The sequence below is a fragment of the Erpetoichthys calabaricus genome, chromosome 2, assembly GCF_900747795.2.
Source record: "Erpetoichthys calabaricus chromosome 2, fErpCal1.3, whole genome shotgun sequence".
In the NCBI taxonomy this organism is placed as follows: domain Eukaryota; kingdom Metazoa; phylum Chordata; class Cladistia; order Polypteriformes; family Polypteridae; genus Erpetoichthys; species Erpetoichthys calabaricus.
In genome coordinates, this window is record NC_041395.2 from 231293090 (window position 1) to 231317404 (window position 24315).

Genomic DNA, 24315 nt, shown 5'->3' on the forward strand with positions numbered 1-24315 from the left:
CGCTGCCACAAATTTGAATTTCTATCCAACAATGCAGAAGCTGAAATAAATAAGTAATAGTACTAGACAAATAGAAAAAACAAGTTTTATTCATGAAGTACAAAATGCCTTGAAGTTTGAAAATGGATATTAGTTGAAGTTATAACTTTTGTCATTGTGTTTTACACATTCAAATGAATAAAAGTGAGGATTACTTCCTTGATTACAGTTAAATGCACACAGATTTCTCATGGGAAATGGTAAAGTTGGCCATCATGAAAATATGTAGTCCTCATACTAGTAAAATACCATTACTTTAAAACTGGGATTGCTTCTTTGAGACTGTTGAGCATTTAAGTATTATATGTTCAAATTTACACATATTTACATTGGAGTATTTTCTAAATTGTTACAGTTTAACAGAAACGTGAACTGTGGAAACATTTTGACAAAGTCACATTCTGACAAAATCAGAATGCTCAGATTTAAAGCAAAGCAACCCAAGAATAATAGTTTTAACAGAACTCAGTACATCGCAACTCTGCACTGCTCTTTTAATATTTGTGCACTGAAATAATTTAAATAGTGAAACCAAAAAAAAAAAAAAAGACACATGCAAATTATCTTGATGTTCCTGGCACAGATTTCATTTGTTTCATAGATAAAAAAAGCAAGTAGTTAGATTCAGGATTCAAAAGAAATCTTGAAAATAAATGACTCTGATAATTTCCTGGCAAATTTGACCATTTCAGTGTATTTCTACGTAAACACACTGACAACTCCATTTCTAAGAAATAGTGTTCTGATGTACCACTTTGTTGGCACAGCATTGCTACTTCTGGCATAAGTATAAAACATTACTAAACATAATGAAGTGCACACTCACAGCTATACTCATCAGATAAGGGAATGGATTTTGAAAGAGAAATCAATTTTTGAGACACAAGCAATTACAGTTTCACTAATAGTTGTGTATGACTTGGTACATTTCATGATGTGTTCATTTCACTCTTAACAGATATGTAACATGCATGGCTAACAATAATTTAGAGGGTATTGGCTGACTTACAGATTTCTTCCGATGCCAAATCACCACAGTTGCTGTGCACAAAGGCACCTTTAACAGCAGTCTTAGAGGCAATATGGCACAAGCTGCCCCCCTACCTGCTAAAAGGGGAAACAGTGAAGGTTGTTATAAGAAGGGGACTGAATGTGATCAGGACAGCAGCATAATCCTGATCGACTCTTGGCAGTGTGTTTTCACAGAGCACGCAGATGGCATAGGGGATCTGGATGGGGAGTGGGTAACTGAAGAACATGCTGTGAAGCTTTTCCTTTACTTCACCTGGTGGTATAAATAAAGACACAGCCAGATATACTGGCAGAAACATGAAACCTGTCGCTTACCAAGACAAACTGCAAATGCAGTTGACTGGAAAAAATCACAAACAAAAACTCTCTCCATTCGGGGAGCTTCAGTGCACAATTCACAAGACTGTTTACTGCTCCCAGTCATGGTGTAGAGTTGGGTGGGAGTGCAAGTTAAAGCTGCACACCCAAGGCAGTTTACAACTGGGAGATTCAAGGTGGCATATGTAAGGCTTAGTGTAATCAAAAGAAAACTGTTTTAAAGCTGCAGAGCTCATGCATTGTCTGTTTTAAACATTTACACTACTTTTAATGTACAGTACAGTAAATTCTTATGAAACAAAAAGGGAACAACAAGAGGATGTCATTTTTAAAGTGTTAGTCACACAAAATAAAATAAATATTCTGAACAACTGTACAGTTTCTCAGAAACACATAACAAGTAGGGCACAATCTGTGTTTTGTAAAGTTTAACCACAATTAATTTTCTTGTATATTGATAAGCCAAATGTATTCACACTACTGATACTGACATGAGACTTATGAATATAAACATATAAACATCTATTCACCTGATCTCATAACACTAAATCATCCATTTAGATTAACTAAATGATTATTTCAGATGGAAATGTTCATAAAGAAATGAAAACTATTGATCAATCAATAATGGATTATCCATAAGAATATAAACATATAAATTTAAACTTCCAGTCTTTATACTGATGATATGTTATTGCTTTGTATAATGGCTGTTATCTAATTTATGATCACTGTGTATTCTCTGCTTATTTTTCTTATTTTATGAGATTTTCATAACTAACATTAACTGAAGTGGTTCTTGGACTAGGGTGATGAATTCCTTCTTGTAATATGGCAATGAAACAATTACTTTATTAAGAGCACCCAAGAATCTTAAACAACTATCTTAAAAAAATTAACGATATAATGGATTTCCAAATCACACAATCAAAAAAGGAAAAGGTTAATTAAAATGAGAAATTAATAGTATAAGAAAAACTGGAATTACTGAATAGTAAACATTCCAGTGGTACAAGGTATCTTTTCCCATTTTAGAAGATATGCTCATAAACGATTTACAAATACTCATTTTAATAATCTTGTGTTCTATACCCGAAAGAGTTGTGAACATATGATATGCTAAAATGCCACAGCAGCAAGTAGTACACTTTTTAAATATACAGTATAATTTCAAGTGTGTATATGCTAAACAGGTATGCTTTACTATAAGTCAAAACTAGTTATGGAGGTAGAGTTCCCTTAGTACATATGAAGAGTGCATACAGGACCATCATAATTTTTGGTTATTGAGATTTAACTTTTTTTGCAGTTCTTACTAACTGCCATGGCATTTCAGATATTCCATGTTAATAGGTTAAACTTTTCAGTGAATTACATTTTTATCCATCATATTGTAGTTTAGCAAAATTAACTATATATACTGTATATGCCATTGTATCAATTAAAAATTTTAAGGACAAATAAAAAAGCATTAGCAAAAACCAACTGCACATTTTATTGCCAGTCAGTAGCTCAGCATTTTCAGAGTATACCGTCTCAAATTGTTTAGCTGCACACATACATACAGATATAATTTCTTCATGATGTAATTATCCAATGGTATAAAAGTTTTTCCCCATTTCTCAATGCTGGATTGCATTGTGAAAGATTTTAAATAATATTTTTTATTACAATGACATGCTAAAGGACAACAATTTCACGTAGTCCCCTTTCTTGGAAAAATATTTATGGGCAAGAAGCACTTCAGCTCTCAGTTCAATCGTAACTATTTATCTGTACACTGCAGTCCAATGCTTATTCTGTCAAAGGAGGAGACAGACATCCAAGAGAGAGAGAGACAGAAATGAAAGAAAGGATGGAGTCGTTTTCGAAAAAAGAAATACTATATACCATTCCATTCATTTAATGGAATGTGTGCCAGTGTACAAGAAGATAAACATTCAATGACATTTAAACATATTTTCATTTGTTTATAGTGTGCTATCCAGGAGCTACTGATTTCCATTGTAGTAAGGCTAGTATTTTTGTACAACATACTGGCTAATCTAGTCTAAGTAACTGTAGTTGCTTCTGGCACAGAAATTTACAAAGCAGTAAAAAAAAAAAAAAAAAAAAAAAAAAAAAAAAAAAAAGATTAAATAAAATGTAAAATATAGATGAACTATTAGTATTAATATATGTGACAAATGGAAAAGAGCCAAATTCTTATAACTCCTGTAGTTATATTCATGAAACTCTTAATTTATAGTAGCGGTAGGGTACAGAAAGAACACATTCGGCAGATTTTACAGTTCAGTTTAGCAAAGGTAAATAGGGGATCAGTGCAGTTGTGTTAATAACTAGCAGTGACACAAGCATCAGCTATAGTCTAAGAATTGAAATTTGGCAAGATAAAATTTGTCGTCTTGCTACACTGACAATAAAAGTGACACATGTAACAAATGTGGCAACAATACAAACAGGTTATAAATTAAGAAAGCATTTTAAAAATTGTTTAGTCACATTTCATTTAGCATTATAATCGTTTCATTTTTAGAGGTGAATTCAACAGTATTGTTATGCTTTTCAGGCAAAAAACACAGTAACCTCTGTAACTAGGATCTATCATTCCCAACAAATACCATACATTTAACAGCACTGCCATAGGTATAATTTATTCGTTTTTCATTTTCGATTTCAGTCTACTGTTACCCCAGTCACTTAGTTAACAGCACAAATTTGCATACAATGTTGTACCTAAAGACGCATTTAGTGAAAATGTATAGAAATAAATGTGCAAGTAATTCATTGGAATACCATGATGGACAAATACAACAAACTTTGCCTTTCATGTGCACAGTCTGTACATATGAAGAGTGCTCTTTAAAAAAGATTATTTTAAAAATTATTGAAGAAACCTTTGGCCTTGAAATGACAGGTAACTTACATGTATCAAATATTAATTTATACAATCCTATAACACCAAGTTTCTAGACTGTTCTTCAGTTGCTTTGAAATGATCAACAAATGCATACATAATACTTTTTTCACTGAGGAGTCACCTTTACTGTGGAAAATCTGAAATATTGCAGGGCAGAGTCTTGAAATAAGTTGCGCTGTCCCTAAACCCCACATATCAAGGCTGACATCCTAACTAGCATTTTAATGGCTGCATTTCATGTAAAACTAAGTAACCAAACAGGTTGGGAGCATGCAGAATCGTTTTTTAAGTAGCATAATAGCTAATGCAGATACAAATTTTAATCAGTAAACATGATAATCTTGAAGGTTCTTTTTAAAGACTTTGCTTAAAAAGGAGATGCACAGCCTGTTCTATGATTTTGTATTTAGTTATTTTATCTCTGTTGCCAATAGGAGTAACAAAAGCATAGGATAATTTAGAATAGCCGCCAATTCAATTTTAAACTTTACACTTAAAAAAAAGCCATGATTGAACAGATTTTTGTTTTCCAGCATGTAGAAAATAAAAATGAAGTACTGTAAATATTCACACATAAAATTTACATCATAAAACAGAATAAATCTGAAGTTATGACTGGCATTAATGCGAGATTAGCCATGATTTCTTTGCAAATGCAAATTGGTAATGGCCTAATAGTTTGCTTTTGTTATCAGTATTTTTCTATGAAATGTTGTGGTGTTTGTATGCATAGTCAAGCAGTCACTTCATGGGTAAATGTACATTTTAAAAAGCAAACACTAATGCGGGAAAAACAAGAAACAAGATGAAGGTTATAAGCTATCCTGCACATATTAGATATTATAATTCCCTCTTAATCTTCCACTCCTCCAATAGCAATACAGAACAAAATTACCAATAGTACAAAGATTTGGAGAGTAGTAGGGGGCCACAGCATACCCTCTCAGTATAGGGTGCAAGGCAGGAATAATCAATGGATAATGTGCTAGTTCATCACTCATGCAAACATCTACACTTATTTACTTTGGGCCAATTAATCTAGTACACACTTCTTACAGGGAGAGAACTGATGCGTTAAAAAAAAACTCACACAGTTGTGGGGAGAAACAGGTGGAAATTTCAAATAGGCAGCTAGTTAGTTTAAAAAAAACAAAAAACTATTGGATACTGCAACAGTTTGAAGCTTGAGTGCTATCTGCCATATAAAGCCCTCTCTACTCACAGAAGAAACTGCTGAAGTGCAACAGTTTAGTTATGTGAATTAAGAAAAAACAGAACATTTGTTGTATGTCTTAGTAGGTTTGAGAGCAAATTTTAATATGGACACAAGAGCAGTTTTCTTAAGTCTACATGGGAAGATGTAAAACAGAACTTTGTTCCTTACAAGCCTCTCTCCTTGATTGAAAGAGATAAAGACAGATAAGGTAAGTGAATTAATGCACAAAAGATCGATTAATGCATCTCTACTTAGGCATAGTGCTCTGTGCCGAACAAAAAGTACAGTATATGAATAAAAAATCCACTCAAATGCAACATTAAATCTATATGATCTACAAGTAGCTTGAGTTTATTAGATAATTCATATACAAGTATTAGAATGGTTGTGACAAAGGCTGTACTGATAACAGACAGAGAGGATTTTCTTCTGATAGTAGTTGAATGTGAGGGGTGCAGAGTTAGTAGTTGAATGTGAGGGGTGCAGTTTGTCAGTTTTGATAGAATTTTGCATTTGGTGAAAGATGCATGAAATCTTGGTAATCAAAATTGAATTTCCAAATTCATGGTGCACAGATATCTATGTACAGTACATAAAGGGAAAACAAAAACTGAATAGTTAAATTTGTATTGTGAAGATCAGCAATCATAAGCAATGTCATTTCCATCAATATTGTCTGCAGTCTTTAATTTTACTGCTTTCCTTAATACTGTACTCCACAATTCTAATCAGCTACAGCACAACTGGGATTTACAGTCATTGATACTAAAGGCAGTCTCATATTAAAGTGTTCAAGTTTTTAAAAAGTACCATAGTCGCACAAAACATCTGTTAAGAAAATCTATTTTGGAAAAGTATGTTATACAATGACTATTTTCACATTTTTCCTAAATATGGTCATTGAAACTCTGAAAGCTTTCATCTAAAACTCTGGTTGTTTTAAGATAACTAATATCAGATACGAGAACAAAAGTGGGCATAAATCTATCCCTGTAGCACAGAAAATTAAATTAACTTTCATTAATTTGTATATGCAGCTTCTAGACACAATGTGTTGTAAAGTTTATATATACAGTATACATACATACAGTATACATATACGTATATAAAATACATACATACACACACACACACACACACACAGTTGCGCTCATAAGTTTACGTACCTTGGCAAAATTTGTGAAATATTGCCCACTGTTTGGAAAATATAAGTGATCATGCAGAAAGCTTTCTTTTAATTAGGGAGTATGCTCAAACAAAGCAATTTATTGTTACACAATTGTGTGTGCCCTTTTACATCATAATGATAACTGAAATCACCGAAAATGGAGCGGATCAAAGGTGTACATACCCATGAATGTTGGGGCTGGTAACACATGTTGACACACACAGGTTCAAATTAAGGGTAATTAAGGGAGAGTGCCCACACCTGTAATTTCTTTGATTGTAATTAGTGTCTATGTCTAAATAGTCAATTTAAATTAATTCACAGCTGCACTAACTTTGCTGGATATCAATTCATGGGGAAAGCAAAAGAACTGTCAAAGGACCTGTGAGAAAAGGTTGTTGAATTGTATAAATCAGGAAAAGGATATAAAAAGATATCCAGAGATCTGAAAATGCCTTGTCAGTAGTGTTCAAACTCTGATAAAAAAGTGGAAAGTTAGGGGTTCTGTTGTTACCAAGCTATGGTCAGGTGGACCAACCAAGATTTCAGCCACAACAGCCAGGATCATTCAAGATGCCAAGAAAAACCCACAAACCACTTCAGCTGTAAACAAGTGCTGCCGTTGTTTCCAGATGCAAAATAATCCGGTACTTGAACAAAAACGGGCTACACAGTCAAGATGCAAGAAAAAAAGTCTTTACTGTGCCAACACCACAAAACAGCTCGCTACAATATGCCAAACAGCATCTAGACAAGCCTCCAAACTTCTGGAACAAAGTCCTTTGGAGTGAGGAGACCAAAATCAAACTTTATGGCCATAGCCATAAGCTCAAGGCCCATGACAAAAAGTATACCATCACTACTGTGAAGCCTGGAAGTGGATCTCCGATGTTCTGGTGGTGTGTGAGCTACAGCGGTACAGGTAACTTAGTGAAAATTGATGGCAAGATGAATGCAGCATCTCACTGGAAAATACTGGAGGACAACTTTCATTTATCAGTCCAGAAGCTGCACATGGGATGCACTTGGTTCTTCCAGCAAGACAATGATCCATAACACAAGTCCAAGTCAACCCTTCAGTGGTTACAACAGAAAAAAATGAAGGTGCTGGAGTGGCCACCACAACCTCCTGACCTCAATATCATTGAGCCACTTTGGGGAGATCCCAAATGTACAGTTCATGCAAGAGAACTCAAGAATTTTTGGGACCTGGTGACTTTTTGCCAAAAAAAATTAGTAGCTCTACCATCTGAGAAAATCAAGGGCCTAATTTACAACTATCACAAAAGACCACATGCCATCATTGATGCTAAAGGGGGCAATACACAGTATTAAAAACGTAAGGAATGTAAACTTTTGAACAGGGACCATCTCATTATTTTCCTAATTACTATTCTGCGATGCCTTATAATTTAATTTGGATTGCATTAGCAGTAAATGATATGTGTTTTGCCTGATCAGTCATCTTTTCTTTAAAGTATGGTACATATCTTACAAAATCTGCTAGGGTATGTGAACTTATACACACACACACACGCACACACAACTTAAGAACAGTTGACATAACGAGAGCTAATACAGTATACTGATATCTGCCCTGCTTGATATGATTCTGCATGCCTTTTGAGTATGCTAAAATTATATAACATCACTCTAGTGTCATTTTTGTATTGTACATGAAACTATTCTCCTAATGACTGGACATAAAATAGTGCAATTTTAACTGCTGATTTTTTGCAGAAATTGTAAAGTGACCACTTCTCTTTACCAAAACTGAATTGCTCAAGAAACAATCATGATCTCAGTATTATTCACTATTCATATCAATTAAAAAAAAAATCATTTAGCACTCACAAACATTGCTTCTCCCAAACAGTGAAGGAAACGTTTTCCAGGTTTAAATCTGGAAAGTTGTGTGAAATTCCCCAATAGGGAAATAAAAGATGAATAAGTTCTAAATGAACAAAAGTTTACTGTTATTGTATTCTCATTTGCAGTCACTGTTGTTTATGCTGACCCCTTGCAAAATGACAAGCAAAATCATACTTGTTTTTGCATTTGCATCCACATATGTTGCACTGAAATGGGTTCTCATATCCATGGCAGCCCATATGGATAGTATAGAGTATGTTATCTGCAAAATAGGTGTCACAGTGCTGGCAGTGATGAAGTAGCTGGGGGTCTTGTACTGGTAAGGCTGGTGTTGGGGTGCTTGGTTGGCTGTTACTAATACTAGGAGTGCTAGTCTGAGCACTGTGCTCACTGCTTGGCCCTGCAACAGGACTATAGTTCCTCTGATTGTGGGGGAGAGGCCTTGGATCAGGGCTTGTTGGAGAGCTACTTTGAGCTGCACTGGTAGACACACCAGATGTTACTGGAGGAGCTGATGATTGCTGAATTAGGAATGGCTTCTCATCACGACAGGCAACAACATCTGGAGAAACTGGGGTTTGACTCTCTGGGGGCAAGCTGGACAGCTGGCCTGCCAAAGTGGAAAGCTGATTTAAAGGATTTTCTACCATTAAATCCTGAGGATCCCTGGAGATGCTGGAAGTACCACTACCACCACTGACTTGAGTTTTTGCAATGCTTTCATAAGCTTCTGCCTGAAGACTTGGCAGCTCATGAGAAAAATCATTCAGGTAGTCTGGTTTCTGAACCACCATTGATGGTGGACTAAAATTGATGAGGAGACGACGACTATAGGCAAGGTTGCTAGATTTTTTTTGAAGGACACTGAGCATCTTCTTATTAGCAATAGCAGATCGGGTACCCTTGATGGGAAGCATCTTGTGTCGACGTCTCCGATGATGGGAAAGATTGCTGCGGTCACTGCAACGGAAGGAGCAAAGTTCACATTTGTATGGTTTCTCTCCAGTGTGTGAACGCATGTGTGCTTCTAGGTGGCGCTCATAGGCTGAAGCAAATGGACACAAGTGACAACGGTGAGGCTTTTCACCTGAGAGGGAAAGAAAAATATATTTTTTGTATCTGTACCAGATTATAAAGATATGCAATTGTTTAATAAATTTATCTTAGGAACATAACATAAAAAAAAAACACACCACATTCTACTCAGTACACGCACAAGTTCAAATTGTTTTATTGCTGTTCTGTTGACAATTGAACTGCAAGGGACTAACAAAAAGCTTTAACCTAAACTTAACTTAAAAATTTATACAGGTAGTATATTTACAAATAAGTAAAACACAGAAAATAAGTGACATTAACCTTAGTATAGTATTATAGAAAATATTAACTCAGTTTTCATATTAAAAGGAGAAGTTTGGTATTTTTCAATTTTAAATTATTACTTCACAAAGATAGTATATATGCATTTGCCATATGAAACTGCATTCCAATGTCTAGCATTTTCTAGTAGTATTAGGGTGTTGTACCGTGTTAGCCATTATGAATGTAGTGAGAAGTCACGTAAAATGATACATTTTATTGGCTAACTAAAAAGATTACAATATGCAAGCTTTCAAGGCAACTCAGACCCCTTCTTCAGGCATCTGAGTTGCCTCGAAAGCTTGCATATTGTAATCTTTTTAGTTAGCCAATAAAAGGTAGCATTTTCTATACATTTTTAAAATAAGTTGCCTGCACTGGCATTTTACTTTGTTTTTCAGCTATACCCATGCAGGTGAATTCCAAAGGCCTTAAAACTTACTGAATACATTCCACTTTGAAGCATCAAAGGTTTGGATTCATGAAAATACACCTTTCAGGTTTATGAGGCATCCATCTAATAATGAAAGGAAACTAGAAATATTTACTTTTATCACAGACTCATAGATGAATTTTTCTTATGGTAAGAATACATTCCCTTTCGTCTGCTCATAGCCATTGTCAAGAGTAGACTTGTGAAATCTTAAAAAAAAGTCCCTAGCGTCAAGCTCTATTCTGCTTATTATCATACCTTTGCTCCTGCAAATGTATTTTTTTCAATAGTTATGTTCTTCATTGGCTTGTGATAACTAACAGATGCACACTCACATCATGTGGTTATTTTTTCCCAAATGACACTTACTTTTCACCCATTACACTCGGTTGTTGTGGTTCAACAAATTCTACAGAATAATATTCACACTGAGTGGCAGCGTAGTAAAAGCACGTAAGAGCTTCATTGCACTTTGTACAGATAACAAATAACCTATAAATACGTAGAGAAAACATGCAAAACTAATGTGGACCCTGTCACTAAGAGGCAAGCACAACAGCTCTATGCTACCTACAGGAGCCGGCATAACAGGAGCTCCATGAGCAACAGCGGAAAAAGCAGCACTAAAGGCTGAGTGAACAAAGGCGTACACCACAGACATAATATTAACCAAGTGAGGTGGGAGCATGGGAGCACGTGTCGCTGCATAGAATCGACAAAAAGTGATTTTAAGTGTCCTTTTCATAGTTATTATTGCCTAGTTGTCTACAGAACAGAGAAAGCAATTCACATCTGAACATCAAATCCCAGGCCCTGAAAAATGCCCCAGAAGAAGAAAAGCAGTGCAGCAAATTGCACAGTCATCTTTTAAAGTGGCTGAATCCTACAACAATGATTTGCTTTTTATATCTTTTACGTTCTGAAAACAACATGGATATGTTGTTTTACAATAAGTGTGCAAACTAACAGACATGTATTAATCCTCAATAACATCTTTGGTTTGAAAAAGCAACATATTTAGAAAGTTTTAAGGCTTTTGTTTTCCTGCTGTACCTATGCCCCATGAATTCCAATGTAGAAAAATGTATAGAAAAAGCTTGACTTTGGAATGCCTTTTTGCATGGCAAATGCATATACACCATCTTTGTGAAGAAATAAATTTTACTTGAAAAATATCAAACGTACCTTTTAAAGAAGAAAAAAACAAAACACCCACATATTTGTCAAGAATGTAGCAGCAAGCCATATTAAATGGACTCGCTATTTTTAAATATGTCTCCTGGTACACAGGATGTGAAATCAGTAGTTGGTTTAAAATTGCCTCAGGTCACAGCCTAAGTAAAATAAGGAGAGTTTTTATGGGAGGCTTCTTAATGAGAGGAAAGGCCTCGGTAATGGAAAAAAGGGGTGTAAAACAGTACATAGAAAGTGGTTAAGCCACCCCACCATGTAGACAGTTTCTCTTTTCTCACTGTAGTTCTCCATTATGAGACTGTCTGCTTTGTTTTCTTAATGAAAAATAAACATCCTTTTTACATATATACATATACATACATATATACTATACATATACAGATTCTCACAAAAGTGAGTACACCCCTCACATTTTTGAAAATATTTTATGATATCTTTTCATGGGACAACACTGAAGATATGACACTGAGTAAAGTACTCCGTGTAAAGCTTGTATAACAGTGTAAATTTGCTGTCCCCTCAAAATAACTCAACACACAGCCATTAATGTATAAACCACTGGCAACAAAAGTAAGTACACCCCTAAGTGAAAAATGTCAAAATTGTGCCCAATTAGCCATTTTCCCTCCCTGGCGTCATGTGACTCATTAGTGTTATTAGATCTCAGGTGTGAATAGGGAGCAGGTGTGTTAAATTTGGTGTTATCTCTCTCACACTCTATCATACTGGTCACCTGAAGTTCAACATGGCACCTCATGGCAAAGAACTCTCCGAGGATCTGAAAAAAATAATTTTTGCTCTACATAAAGATGACCTAGGCTATAAGACGACTGCCAACACCCTGAAACTGAGCTGCAGCACAGTGGCCAAGGCCATACAGCGGTTTAACAGAACAGGTTCCACTCAGAACAGACCGAGGCTCGCCATGTAAGTGCACGTGCTCAGTGTCATATCCAGAGGTTGTCTTTTGAAAATAGACGTAGGAGTGCTGCCAACATTGCTGCGGAGATTGAAGAAGTGGGGGGTCAACCTGTCAGTGCTCAGACCATACGCCGCACACTGTATCAAATTGGTCTGCATGGCTGTCGTCCCAGAAGGAAGCCTCTTCTAAAGACGATGCACAAGAAAGCCCGCAAACAGTTTGCTGAAGATAAGCAGACTAAGGACATGGATTGCTGGAACCATGTCCTGTGGTCTGATGAGACCAAGATAAACTTATTTGGTTCAGATGGTGTCAAGCGTGTGTGGTGGCAACCAAGTTAGGAGTACAAAGACAAGTGTGTCTTGCCTACAGTCAAGCATGGTGGTGGGAGTGTCTGGATTCTGTATGGAGGTATTTTTAACACTCTGGTTGAAGGCCCAAATACTTTACAACTTTTATAACAATGAATTCACAACCACATGTATGTTTAAACCAACCACTAATGTCCTTACCTGTATGAATTCTGATGTGCTCAATAAGGCGTGCTGTTCCTTTGCTGGCATAATTACAGTAACGGCATTTAAGTTTCCCATCATATGTTCTCTCAAATCCATCTACCAACATCCCAGAGCTATCCTCTAGAGATACTTCTACTGAAGGATGATCCAGTCCATTCTGATCATTGTCTGTTCCAGCTGTCAGCACATAAAGTGAACATAAATGCTAAAATCCATGCCAAAATGTCTGAATGTTAATTAGAAGTATTTTTTAAACTAATGACTGTGACAGTGATAGTAGTTCAGACATGGAAAAATATGGGAAAGCAGAAAAAATAGACTTTAAAACAACAAATAGAGGTGAACAGAGGATATAATGAATTAAACAATTATCTGATCAAATTACCATTTTGTTGCAGTAGCTAAATGAAAAAAGATGAGGTGGTTAAATGGTGTGGCATATCTTACAGAAATGGGAATCAAAGGTTGGAGAGGTTGGATTGTTAAGAGAAAGGGGTAGGGAAGAAATGTAGAGGAGAATGATGCTCAACAAGGACTGTAGCACTAAGCAACAAGAAGATGAAAAATAAAAATAAACTATTCTATCTATAAAGCCAAAAAAACCCTATACTGTTTGAGACCATTTGTGAAACACACAATTATTTATGTACAGCTATATTGCAATGTTTCAAATTTCTGACAACTGGTGATCTGAAGACATTTTCTACATTTGCTTGACATTATTTTCCAAATAGGTATCATTTACATTTCTTGATGATAAACAAGAAATGTCCTGCTAATCAGGACATTGAACACCATTACACAATTTATATCCTGGTGTATCTATAAGCACTTTCATTAGGATAGGCATTTGATGCTCACTAACTAAACAACCAATGTAAGAAAAGATCATCTAGAATCTGTAAATTCTGAATTAAAATGAAAATACAAAGATTCTTCCATGAATTTAGCCAAATAGCACAAATGTAAGACAAGTAAAATAATACACTATAATAAAATACTACAAGACGCTCATCTAAATCGTAACGGAGAATACAATTTTATTACCTCCCTGAAGAGCTTCTGCTTCTTTTTCTCCTCCAACAGAGCCAGATATCATGTTGACGTGCTGTGTTTGCTGTGTGAGATACTCTTGAAAGTCCTTCACAAAATCCAAAGGCTCTGGTTTCTTTTCACCCATCTTAGGTGTGTCCTGTTATTTATATATGTTAACACTACAATACAGAAGAAGTAGTAGTTAATGCCCTAAAATTGGTCTTAAATTCTATTATTATAAACAGGGTGAAAAGTTTTTATTAACAGAATTAAAGTTCAAACATTATTACTTTTTTTTAAACTTAACATGGCTCATCAAAAAGATTACTACAATTTGAAAATGTAATATCTCTTTATGCACTAAAGGAAAATTTAGTGTATTTTGAAAGCTCTTAAAATTTAATCTAGCTTAAAAGTTTTGACTTGAGCATCATATTTGGTCCCATAAGCATCCAAGTCTTACGCTATTACCATATACCATTACTTTCATAAATGGGTTCAGTCAGAGTCTGTTTTAAAACATGTTGAACAAACAAAAGAAATTCTATAGTGCCATGATCAGCACTGAAGACATCATAGAATTCTTACCATTATGAACCAAGCTCAGTGGCGAGTGACAGTCTGAAATGTAATAATCCATCTGCTACAAGTGAGCAAACATAGCCAAATGCTGCTATAGAAACTTGAGCTAAAAACTACTAACTTGCAGAGATAACTGAGTTTGCTTGTGCTTGTATAACAGAAGGACAGATCTGAAAACAAAGAAACTGCCCTTACTTAACCAAACTTTGCTTTCATGGTGGGCAGCATACTTCTTTGCAACTTCTACTCGAATGATTTGGAATGCATGACATTAAGAGATCAGCAATTATCCAAACTCACTTTAGCCCACAAGAAGAAAAGTTTGTTTTTCAAAATACCAAACATGTTTATATCCTTCCAGTTAAAAAATATATTAAACTTGAACCTGAATATCTTTAAAGTCAATAATTTTAAAAGCAATGTCCAGGGAAATTTGTAATTCCATTGAACATTTTGGTCTAGCATGTAGTAAATTATTATTTGAATAAAACAATAATATGCACATACCTAAGCTAAAAATACATTAAAAAATAGTACATTCTACCCTCATAGTGGAAGATGCATGTGTTTGTGTATAAGTATTTTTTCTACTTTTCATCCACTTTTTAACTGGTTTGCCTATAGTTGCAAAGTGACAAATGGAACTGCTCCATGTATTCATTTAAAATAAAATTAGTCTCTTTAATGTTTTAAAACATCCTCACTGGCCAGACATTGCTGTGGCTCAGAGGCAGACTACTTTGATGATAACACCTTGAATGCATTAATGGGAGCTCATAATTGCCAAGATGAGTATTTAGTTAATGAGGCTGATTAAAAAGCAAAATGTTAAACTAAATTTATATTGGTTGTAGGGTTTTTGAAGCCATACTAATGTTTACTGGTATAACAACTAAAATATGAAGGATGTACTTGATTAGTAAGGGAAAGAATAAATACACAATCTCCAATTAGGAGCAACTACTCCAGGTATAATCAGTCCACTTCAACTGATAAAACTGGTTTCAGTAAACATGCCAAGCCAAAAGTGTCATAACATTTTGGGGGTATCTGGAGCATTAAAGCATCAGGAATTTGTGACATTTGAAATCTGAATTAATTTGACTTGTCCATTAAATATCACCCTTCATTAAGTGTTATTATCTGGCTAATGTTTCCTCCATATACCAATGCATACATGAATCTCACAACACCAAATATCACAAACCTGATATAAAAATGTGTAGTTATACATTCTACTTTGTAGGAATACTCCACACAAAAATTATATTTTTAAAAAATGTTACTTCATGTAAATTGTAGTGGTGGATGAGAAAAAAGGTTAATCTCATGTTTTTGTAGAGAAATTAAGTATTGAATATTCAAACTTATAAAGGACAATAGGAGACTAATGCAGGATACTGGAAAATAATATGAAAGCTGTCCATGGAAAACAAAACAAAAAAAATTGTCACATAATTCACAAGTCCGATATCCATTTGTATGATCAAAACTTGAAAATTAGTACATATTTTGTTAAAATAGTATTAACAGTTACTTCCTGAAAATTTTGCATTGAATGTCAACAAGAAATACATAATTTCCACAAAGCTGTATATTTTGAAATGAAGATCTGCCTCTCCCCCTCATTCACTTTCCCAAACCCAAAATCTTACCAAAACATTCCACACTCGCCAAAGCAGAAATAGTACCTTGTAAAATTTCTTTCACGATTTCCTCTGCAATGAACTTCATAACAAAACCAAAACACAACAATAACAACATATACACACTACTGCCAAACAGCAGAGCATCTAAAATGTATATATTGCTACCAGTCAGACATATCAATCTACAAGTCTATAAGTGCAACTGATTTATTTTTATTTCAGATTCCCCTTCAAGATCCTGCAACTCACTTATTAAATAGCTGACTGTTCTGCTGACTCTGAATAAAACTATCCATCAATTGGGACTGTCAGGCACCAGCTTTCCATCCATCTAACATCTTTCTGGCTAAACTTGCAGCAGAAGTTCATAATTTTTTACAGTATCTGAATTTCACACACTGAAATTTAATGTGTGAAGCATCACTACAAAACTCTCTCATTGCTCCTCTTATGGACTCACTTTATTCTATTAAGTAGACTGAATGTAAAATGTCATGATCATTTCATATAAGCATTTAAAGAAAATGGCTCTATATACACGTCATTTACAATTGCTGCTTTGTTGGTTAATCTTCCATCAAATGATGCCAAAGTACACTGCTATACAAATTGACAATTCAAAAACATATTGAAACTGATGTACACTAAAAAACGTAAAAAAGTGGCTTCACTTTATTCACATTTTGCTATGTTGCCGCTTTATGCTAAAGTCATTTAAATTCAGTTTTTTTTTTCCACAACAAGCAAAACTCGACACTCGAGAATGTCAAAGCAAAAACAGGATTTTAGACATTTTTACAAAGTTTTTAAAAGATAAAAAACTGTAATATCATATTGACACAACTATTCAGACCCTTATATCAATAGCTATCTAAATCAACTTTGGTAATGATTATGGCATGCAGTCTTCTTGAATATGAGCTTTGCACACCTGGATTTGTGGATTTTTCTGTAGATCCTCTCAAGCTGTGTCATTTATAATGAAGGCCGTCGATGGGTTCAGGCCTGAGCTTTGGTTGGGCCACTCAAGGACATTCCCGGAATCGTCCCTTAGCCACTCCTGTGTTGTCTTTGCTTTGTGCTTATGATCAGCATCCTGTTGGATGGTGAATCTTTGGCCAAGTCCCATGTCCAGAGCACTCTAGATCAGGTTTTCATTAAGGATATTGTTGTACTTTGTTCCATTTAGCATTCAACTTGACCCTGTATTGTCTCCCAGTTTGTGCCACTGAAAAACAAATACACAGAATGATGCTGCCACCACCATGCTTCACCATTGTAATAATTTTGCTCAGGTCATGAGTGGTGCATGGTTTCCTCTAGAAATTATACTAATCTTGGTTTCATCAGTCCAGATATCCTTTTTTCTGACAGACAGAGTCCTTTAGGTGCCATTTTGCAAATTCCAAGCAGGCTTTCTTTCATGTGTCTTTTACTCAGGAGAGGCAAAATAAGAAAAAAGTGGCTTGCCTGGGCCAGGAACCATAACCACATGCAATATTGAAAACTGGAAGGTGGTTTTACAGAGCAGTGAATCAAAATTTTAAATCTTTGTTGCGCCACGTAAGTTTTTTGTATGTTGTTGGGTAAGAACAGAAAAGATGGTTCTTCAGCCTATCACTCATGCTGTTGACTCTCAGTAACATGTCTTCTTATTCTGTCGTAGTTTTGGGCCATCCAGACCTGTTCTGTCAGAGTTTCCAGTAGTTTACAAGTTCCTTTTGATGATGTAGGAAACTGTACTCATTGAAACATTGGCTTTCTTTGCAATTTCCCTAATATAGGAAAGACCTATACTTTTAAGGGTTATAATAGTATATCTGTCTGTCTGTTTTCCTTTGTTGACTGCCTTTTTATCGCCATTATGGTAAACATATACAGTAATCCCTCGCTATATCACGCTTCGACTTTCGCGGCTTCACTCTATCGCAGATTTTATATGTAAGCATATTTAAATATATATCGCGGATTTTTCGCTGCTTCGCATGATTCTGCGGACAATGGGTCTTTTTACTTCTGATACATGCTTCCTCAGTTGGTTTGCCCAGTTGATTTCATACAAGGGACACTATTGGCAGATGGCTGAGAAGCTACCCAATCAGAGCACGCAGTTAAGTTCCTGTGTGCTGATTGGCTCAGCGACGGAGCACAGAATTCAATTCCACTGCGTTAACCAGGAAGTCTCGTCTCGCTCATTCAGCATCAACGTGCTCCTGCTACTGCTTCAGAGGCCGTGCCCAAGCGCCAACAATTTCCGAAAAGGTAAAAGTTTTGGATATGTTGAAGGAAGGGAACAGCTACACCGCTGCAGGACGCCATTACGGAATCAATGAGTCCACGATTCTTTTTTATTTAAAAAGGAGGAAATGAATATAAGATCTATGGCCGCAGTGTCCTTTAACCAGGGCGCAAAACGAGTTGTAAGTGGATGTAATAAGGCGATAGTCCGGATGGAATCTGCTTTAGGGATCTGGATTGAAGACTGCCAAAAGAAGAACAACTGCGGTGCTACACAGTCGCCTGAAGAGGCTCCTTTAGAAGAGCTGTAACGCTCTCCTTTGTTCAGTAAAATTAAACTCATCGTTATCGGACAAGTCGTCATGTCATTGTTGGTGAGTAACATAATTAATTTTCTACATACAGTACTTATTACATGTACATAGTTTAGTATCACTGCACACACATTTTACTGTACAGTATACAATTTTTCTTGCATTGTACGTATTTATTTCTGGTGGCCTGTCTGTCGTAATGGCTGTAACATATGGGATATCGGAGACGCTCGATATCTTTAAAATAATATTTAGGTTTTACTGTATATAAACAGTGTGTTTACATACATAATTTCAATGAATCTTACCTAATATCTAAGAGAATACAAAGGGTTTATGCTGTATAATTGTGTGGGAAATGTTTATAAGAGTGTGGGTGAGTTTAAGGGCTTAAAATATATAAAAATAACCATATGAACATATGGTTTTTACTTCGCGGATTTTCACCTTTCGCGGGGGTTCTGGAATGCAACCCCTGCGATCGAGGAGGGATTACTGTACTACTTCCTAAAGTGTAATATTGTTCTAACAATGATTCACAGGGTATAGCAAGGCAGTTTTTTCCCCTCATCACTGCTTTTCTACATAGCGAGGATTTTCAGTAATCAACAAAAATTAGGACACCTGTAGGAATTGCTTGCATCAACTTTCAAGGCTTAATTAACTTGCTAACCAATTACTTGTTCCCTGAAAAAGGCTTTACTGTATAATTATGAAAAATATAGTATTTTTAAATTTTTGGTAACTTAAATATTTTTTTTCAAACCTCTGGCAGTTACACACACAATAGTTGGGGTACCTGATGCAGCCACTAAATAAATTCTGAAGGGGGAAACTTTTTGTCCCATACCAAAAATGTTCATTCACTAAATCCACTGTGGGGTGGATTTAGTTTGCATACCTGTTAGCAAGTCCCAAAGACACCTCCAAGGGTATGTTTCAGAATGAAACGAAATCGTATATAAATCTAGAATAAGTACAAAATCTGATGAAGATAGCTTCAACAGTGTGGATTTGTATACCGGACAAACACAAGCAAGGGTACCAGGTGCTATACAAGATCAGAATTTTAACAACATTTATGAAGCCAAACACAGACTATGGCCTTCTCCTGTACAGAATCTGACCTAATTTTGGTGGATAGGTACATTTCCTCTCTCAAGTGCATTTTGTAAAGCCTGTTTCTCAGACACTGTCATTATTTGTGAGGCAACTTGCTTGACTCCTGCCTGCTTTTATGCTTCCCCGCTTTGAAGGCGACTTTCAGCACACATCCTACATATGCCTCCTGGCATACCTCATACTTAACACTCCCTCTTTTGATCACATTACCAAAACCAAACCAACCAATTAGACTGTTAGTAGGAAATGATCACACACACAGACCTTAGCATTTCATTACATGATAGATAGATAGATAGATAGATAGATAGATAGATAGATAGATAGATAGATAGATAGATAGATAGATAGATAGATAGATAGATAGATAGATAGATAGATAGATAGATAGACTTTCAAAGTCAGGGTACAACTATTTATCACTTTTTTTCTTTCAAATGGAGCATAGACACCTGAAGTGACTTGTTCAGTGTCACACAATAAAGGTAAATCCCTTATTTCTAATTTTACTTATTAGCAAAGCAAAAAAGGCATGTGGCTCCAAAGTAGGGATATCTACAAAGGGGCTTCGCTCGCCTACCCCTGGCGTTTTGAACCCATGCCCGCTGGTCAGCCGTAGTTTCAGACGCGCGTTGTAGGAGTTTGCGTTGTTTTGAACCCATGCTTGCCCTGCTTCTGCGGTTTGAGACGTGCGTTGTAGGCGTATATCCGTCAGTTGAGCTCGTTTGGTTTGAACCCGTGCCTGTTTTGCCTTCGCAGTTTCAGACGGTGGATAGGAAGTAAAGAACGCATTGTATGGTAAATCCCAAAGGTTTATTGGAATATCTCTTTATATACAATATTTGTAGTAAAGATGGTTTGTTGTCCTTGAATGATTTTTCCTTGGTATTGGAGTATTTATAATTTTAAGTTTAATGTCAGATGAACGCCGAACTCATGAGAAGGCTACATAAAGTTGTCCATGTCCAAATACGCGCTCAGAGAGGTATATGACAACTTTGTCCATGGTCTGTGCTTGGGATTTGTTGATTGTCATGGCAAATGCAGGTTTACTGTGAAATTGGCGTCGCCCAAGTGTAAATGGCAAGTCAAGGGCAGAACTTGTAAGGTCAATTCTAGGAATTAAAACAGTATTGTCAGTATGTGATCCTGTAAGTATTTTTGCTTCAATAACATTGTTTGTCATGGTGTTGATGACTAAACGTGTACCGTTGCATAAACCCTGTTTAGTATTAAGGTTTCTTAATAGCACGACAATTGTTATGATTTTAAGGTTAACATTGTGTTGTGGCAATCCGGCTGGGTTAATAGTGTTCAGATATTGTAAAGGGAAATGAAGATGTTCATTGTCGTCTTCAGAATCAATTTTGTCAGTACTTAGAAAGAGGTGGCTTTCTCCAGGAAGTAATGCAATGACTTGGTTATTTATGTGATCAACATCAATATTCTTTGGACATAATATAGCCCGTCGCATTAACAGTGGTATCTGGTCTATTGTTTTGGAAGCGTGAGCGCAACTGCATTAGTTCTTCCTTGTTTAGCGTTAGTAATATGGATAATGGATTGCACTTACTGTTAATACGTAGCGTTTTCTGTGGTTGAATTGTTAAAAATGTATGACTGTAATGTGATGATTAACTTATTCTGTACAGTCTTCACGTGTGAGGATGACGAACCTTTAATACGGAGTGTTCGTTTATTCTTATTACCCATCAGGTGTTGTGCCGGTGTCTTGTGTGGTTGCACTGTTAATATTGTATCACTGTAATGTGATTCAAATATGTTGTGGAGTCCGTATTTGTGGGGTTTCTGTACTATATCGTGTTTTTGCTTGCGGGTTATTAGAGGTGCATGGATCATGAATGTGTAGTGTGTTTGCGTACTGTCTGGCGCTTTTCGTACTCCAATTGATTTGTGACCCTTTCTGGACTCCGTAGTCTGTCCCGTTTTACTTTGGGGTGGCGTATCATGTCGGGTTTGATTTGTGAACCTTTCTCGACTCCGTATTCTGTCCTGTTCTACTCTGGGGTGGGGTGCTGACTCCTGTTGTTTGTGTGATTGTATCACTGTAATGTGATTCAAATATGTTGTGGAGTCCGTATCTGTGGGGTTTCTGTACTATATCGTGTTTTTGCTTGCGGGTTATTAGAGGTGCGTGGATTATGCATGTGTAGTGTGTTTGTGTACTGTCTGGCGCTTTCCGTACTCCAATTTGATTTGTGACCCTTTCTGGACTCCGTAGTCTGTCCTGTTTTACTCTGGGGTGGCGTATTATGTCGGGTTTAATTTGTGAACCTTTCTCAACTCCGTATTCTGTCCCGTTTTACACTGGGGTTGGGCGCTGACTCCTGTTGTTTGTGTGGTTATGTCGTTCGTAGTCTCCATGGACTCCGTAGTCTGTGGGGGGGTTTGTGTGGCACATTAAGCAGCACATTATTCTTAACTTTACTCAGCAGTAGTGCCACGCACAATATGGCGGTGACGCCTGCGCCCTCACTATGCATTAGTGCCACTCACAATATGGCAGCAACACCTGCGCCTTCCGTATTATGTCGGGTTTCACCATGCTGTGTAGGCGCCTTTGCCTTTCGTACTTTCCCACGCCTTCCGACGCGCGATGTAGGCGCCTGCACCTTCCAGGTCTGCCTCCGCTGTGTGTTGTGGACGTTTAACTGTCGTCATTTCCGCCTTTATATTCTGTCCCTCGCTGTGCATGTGTTTCGTGCCTAGGTTTTTTGAAGCTGTTGCATTCCAGTTTTCATCATCTGTAACCTGCTCTCCATGTGTTTGGCCCCGTTCTTTAACCTCTTTATGACGTTTTACTTTGTTTCCTACTCTGTCTTTTATTTCTGACCTCGCTTTATCCTGCTTGAGGCATGTCAGACGGTTCGTAGTCTCTCCCGTTTTGCTCAAGGGGGGGGCTTTGTGTGGCTCCTGCGCACGTTCGTAGTCTCTCCCGTTTCACTCTGGGGAGGGGGGCTTTGTGTGGCGCCTGCGCACTATGTCTCCTGCGTCCACGGGCAGGTCCCTGCGTCCATATCCGGTTTACCATTCTCGTTTAGTAATATGGATATGGATGAATTATTATTTATTTAACGTGAACTATTTCCACAATTTATCAATTTGCAGGACCCCAACACACCCCCCCACTTTTGTCCTATTTGTTATATTTGATTACCTTAGGACATAAATATTAGAATTTCTTTTTACCCATTTTCTGAAAATCCCCATTTAAAATGCGACTATATGCCAGCTGCATCCAGCTTGGATGGTACACTTGTACTTAAAAATCCACGTTCTCTTTATTAGTTTGCTTAGAAATCACCATTAGTTCTGAAGTTAAAACAGGGCAGCGCAGTAAAGTGCATACAGTTACTCAAACCAACCAACTTAAAGTTACTGATCATCCTAACCTGCACTTTGGGATTTAGAAGTTAACACGGGTATCTGAAGAAAATCCACATAACCAAGAGAAAACGTTCCACATTGGCACAAACTGTGTCCAAGCCAGGCCTAGAACTTTATCTAAGAGGGAAACAACACTATCCATTGGAGTACCCAAATGCATCGATATAACCGCATTTACCAGTTCGTTTAAACTAATTAGTTATCAAAACTGTAAACTTATATACAAAACTCTCTAATTACACCCATTAAAATGCTACATGTTAACAGCAAAACCTAAAAAGTAACTTGCCGATAATTAGCATGATGCGCTCTATTTAACGCAGATCAAGACATGCAATTACATATAAATGTATCTTATAAAGTGCTCAACTTTACTAAACGTGATGTTGACATACAGTGTACATTTTTCTTTAAAAACTTCATGCCTACAAGACACAACTGCATCAAAAGGTATAAAAACGATTCCTCACTAAATCCAAGTTAACGCATTTTTCTTTGAAGCCACTGGTCACGCCATACATTTCTCGTTGCAAATCACCAATACGACTGAGGGACTGAAAATCTCGAGATTTTGTGTCGTGTCAGATTTGAACACCGCTGTTCCCGTGTCCGCTGTATCAAACACAAGCGCGGATGTGCAAATACCGTAGTAAAGCTCTCACCTTCTCTGTTTACACTTCGCTGTGTAACCGCATCCAGATCCCCAGGCACGTCCGCTGCGATGTAGCCGCTCTCCCCATGCACTCGCTGCCAAACTCAGCCCGGGTTCATGGCTTTTGAAGCAGAAGTGCTAATGGGGAGAGAAAATGCTTTCTTTCTTTTTCTCTCGTACCTGTGTAAAGTCAAATAACAATTAGGGGCCGCATATCCATGTATACAGCGGACCAGCCCTACACAAAAGGAAAGCCACCTAGGGCTTCTGGAGTGAAAGTTCAGTGCAACAACAAAATAAGCTCTAACGAGCACCAAGGCTCTA

The 24315-nt window shown here is 36.7% G+C and overlaps 1 protein-coding gene across 1 annotated transcript; it reads right to left on the reverse strand.

Annotated features, from left to right (window-relative positions):
* Nucleotides 1–71: 71 nt before the first annotated feature.
* On the reverse strand, nt 72–24275 carry ikzf5 (IKAROS family zinc finger 5). The gene is made up of 4 exons (XM_028795239.2): nt 24002–24275; nt 14039–14205; nt 12986–13168; nt 72–9652 (listed from the first exon to the last, which is right to left on the reverse strand). Exons 2-4 carry the CDS (start codon nt 14169–14171, stop codon nt 8691–8693), a joined length of 1278 nt encoding a protein of 425 aa, XP_028651072.1. The 5' UTR covers nt 14172–14205; nt 24002–24275; the 3' UTR covers nt 72–8690.
* Between the last annotated feature and the right edge of the window lie 40 nt (nt 24276–24315).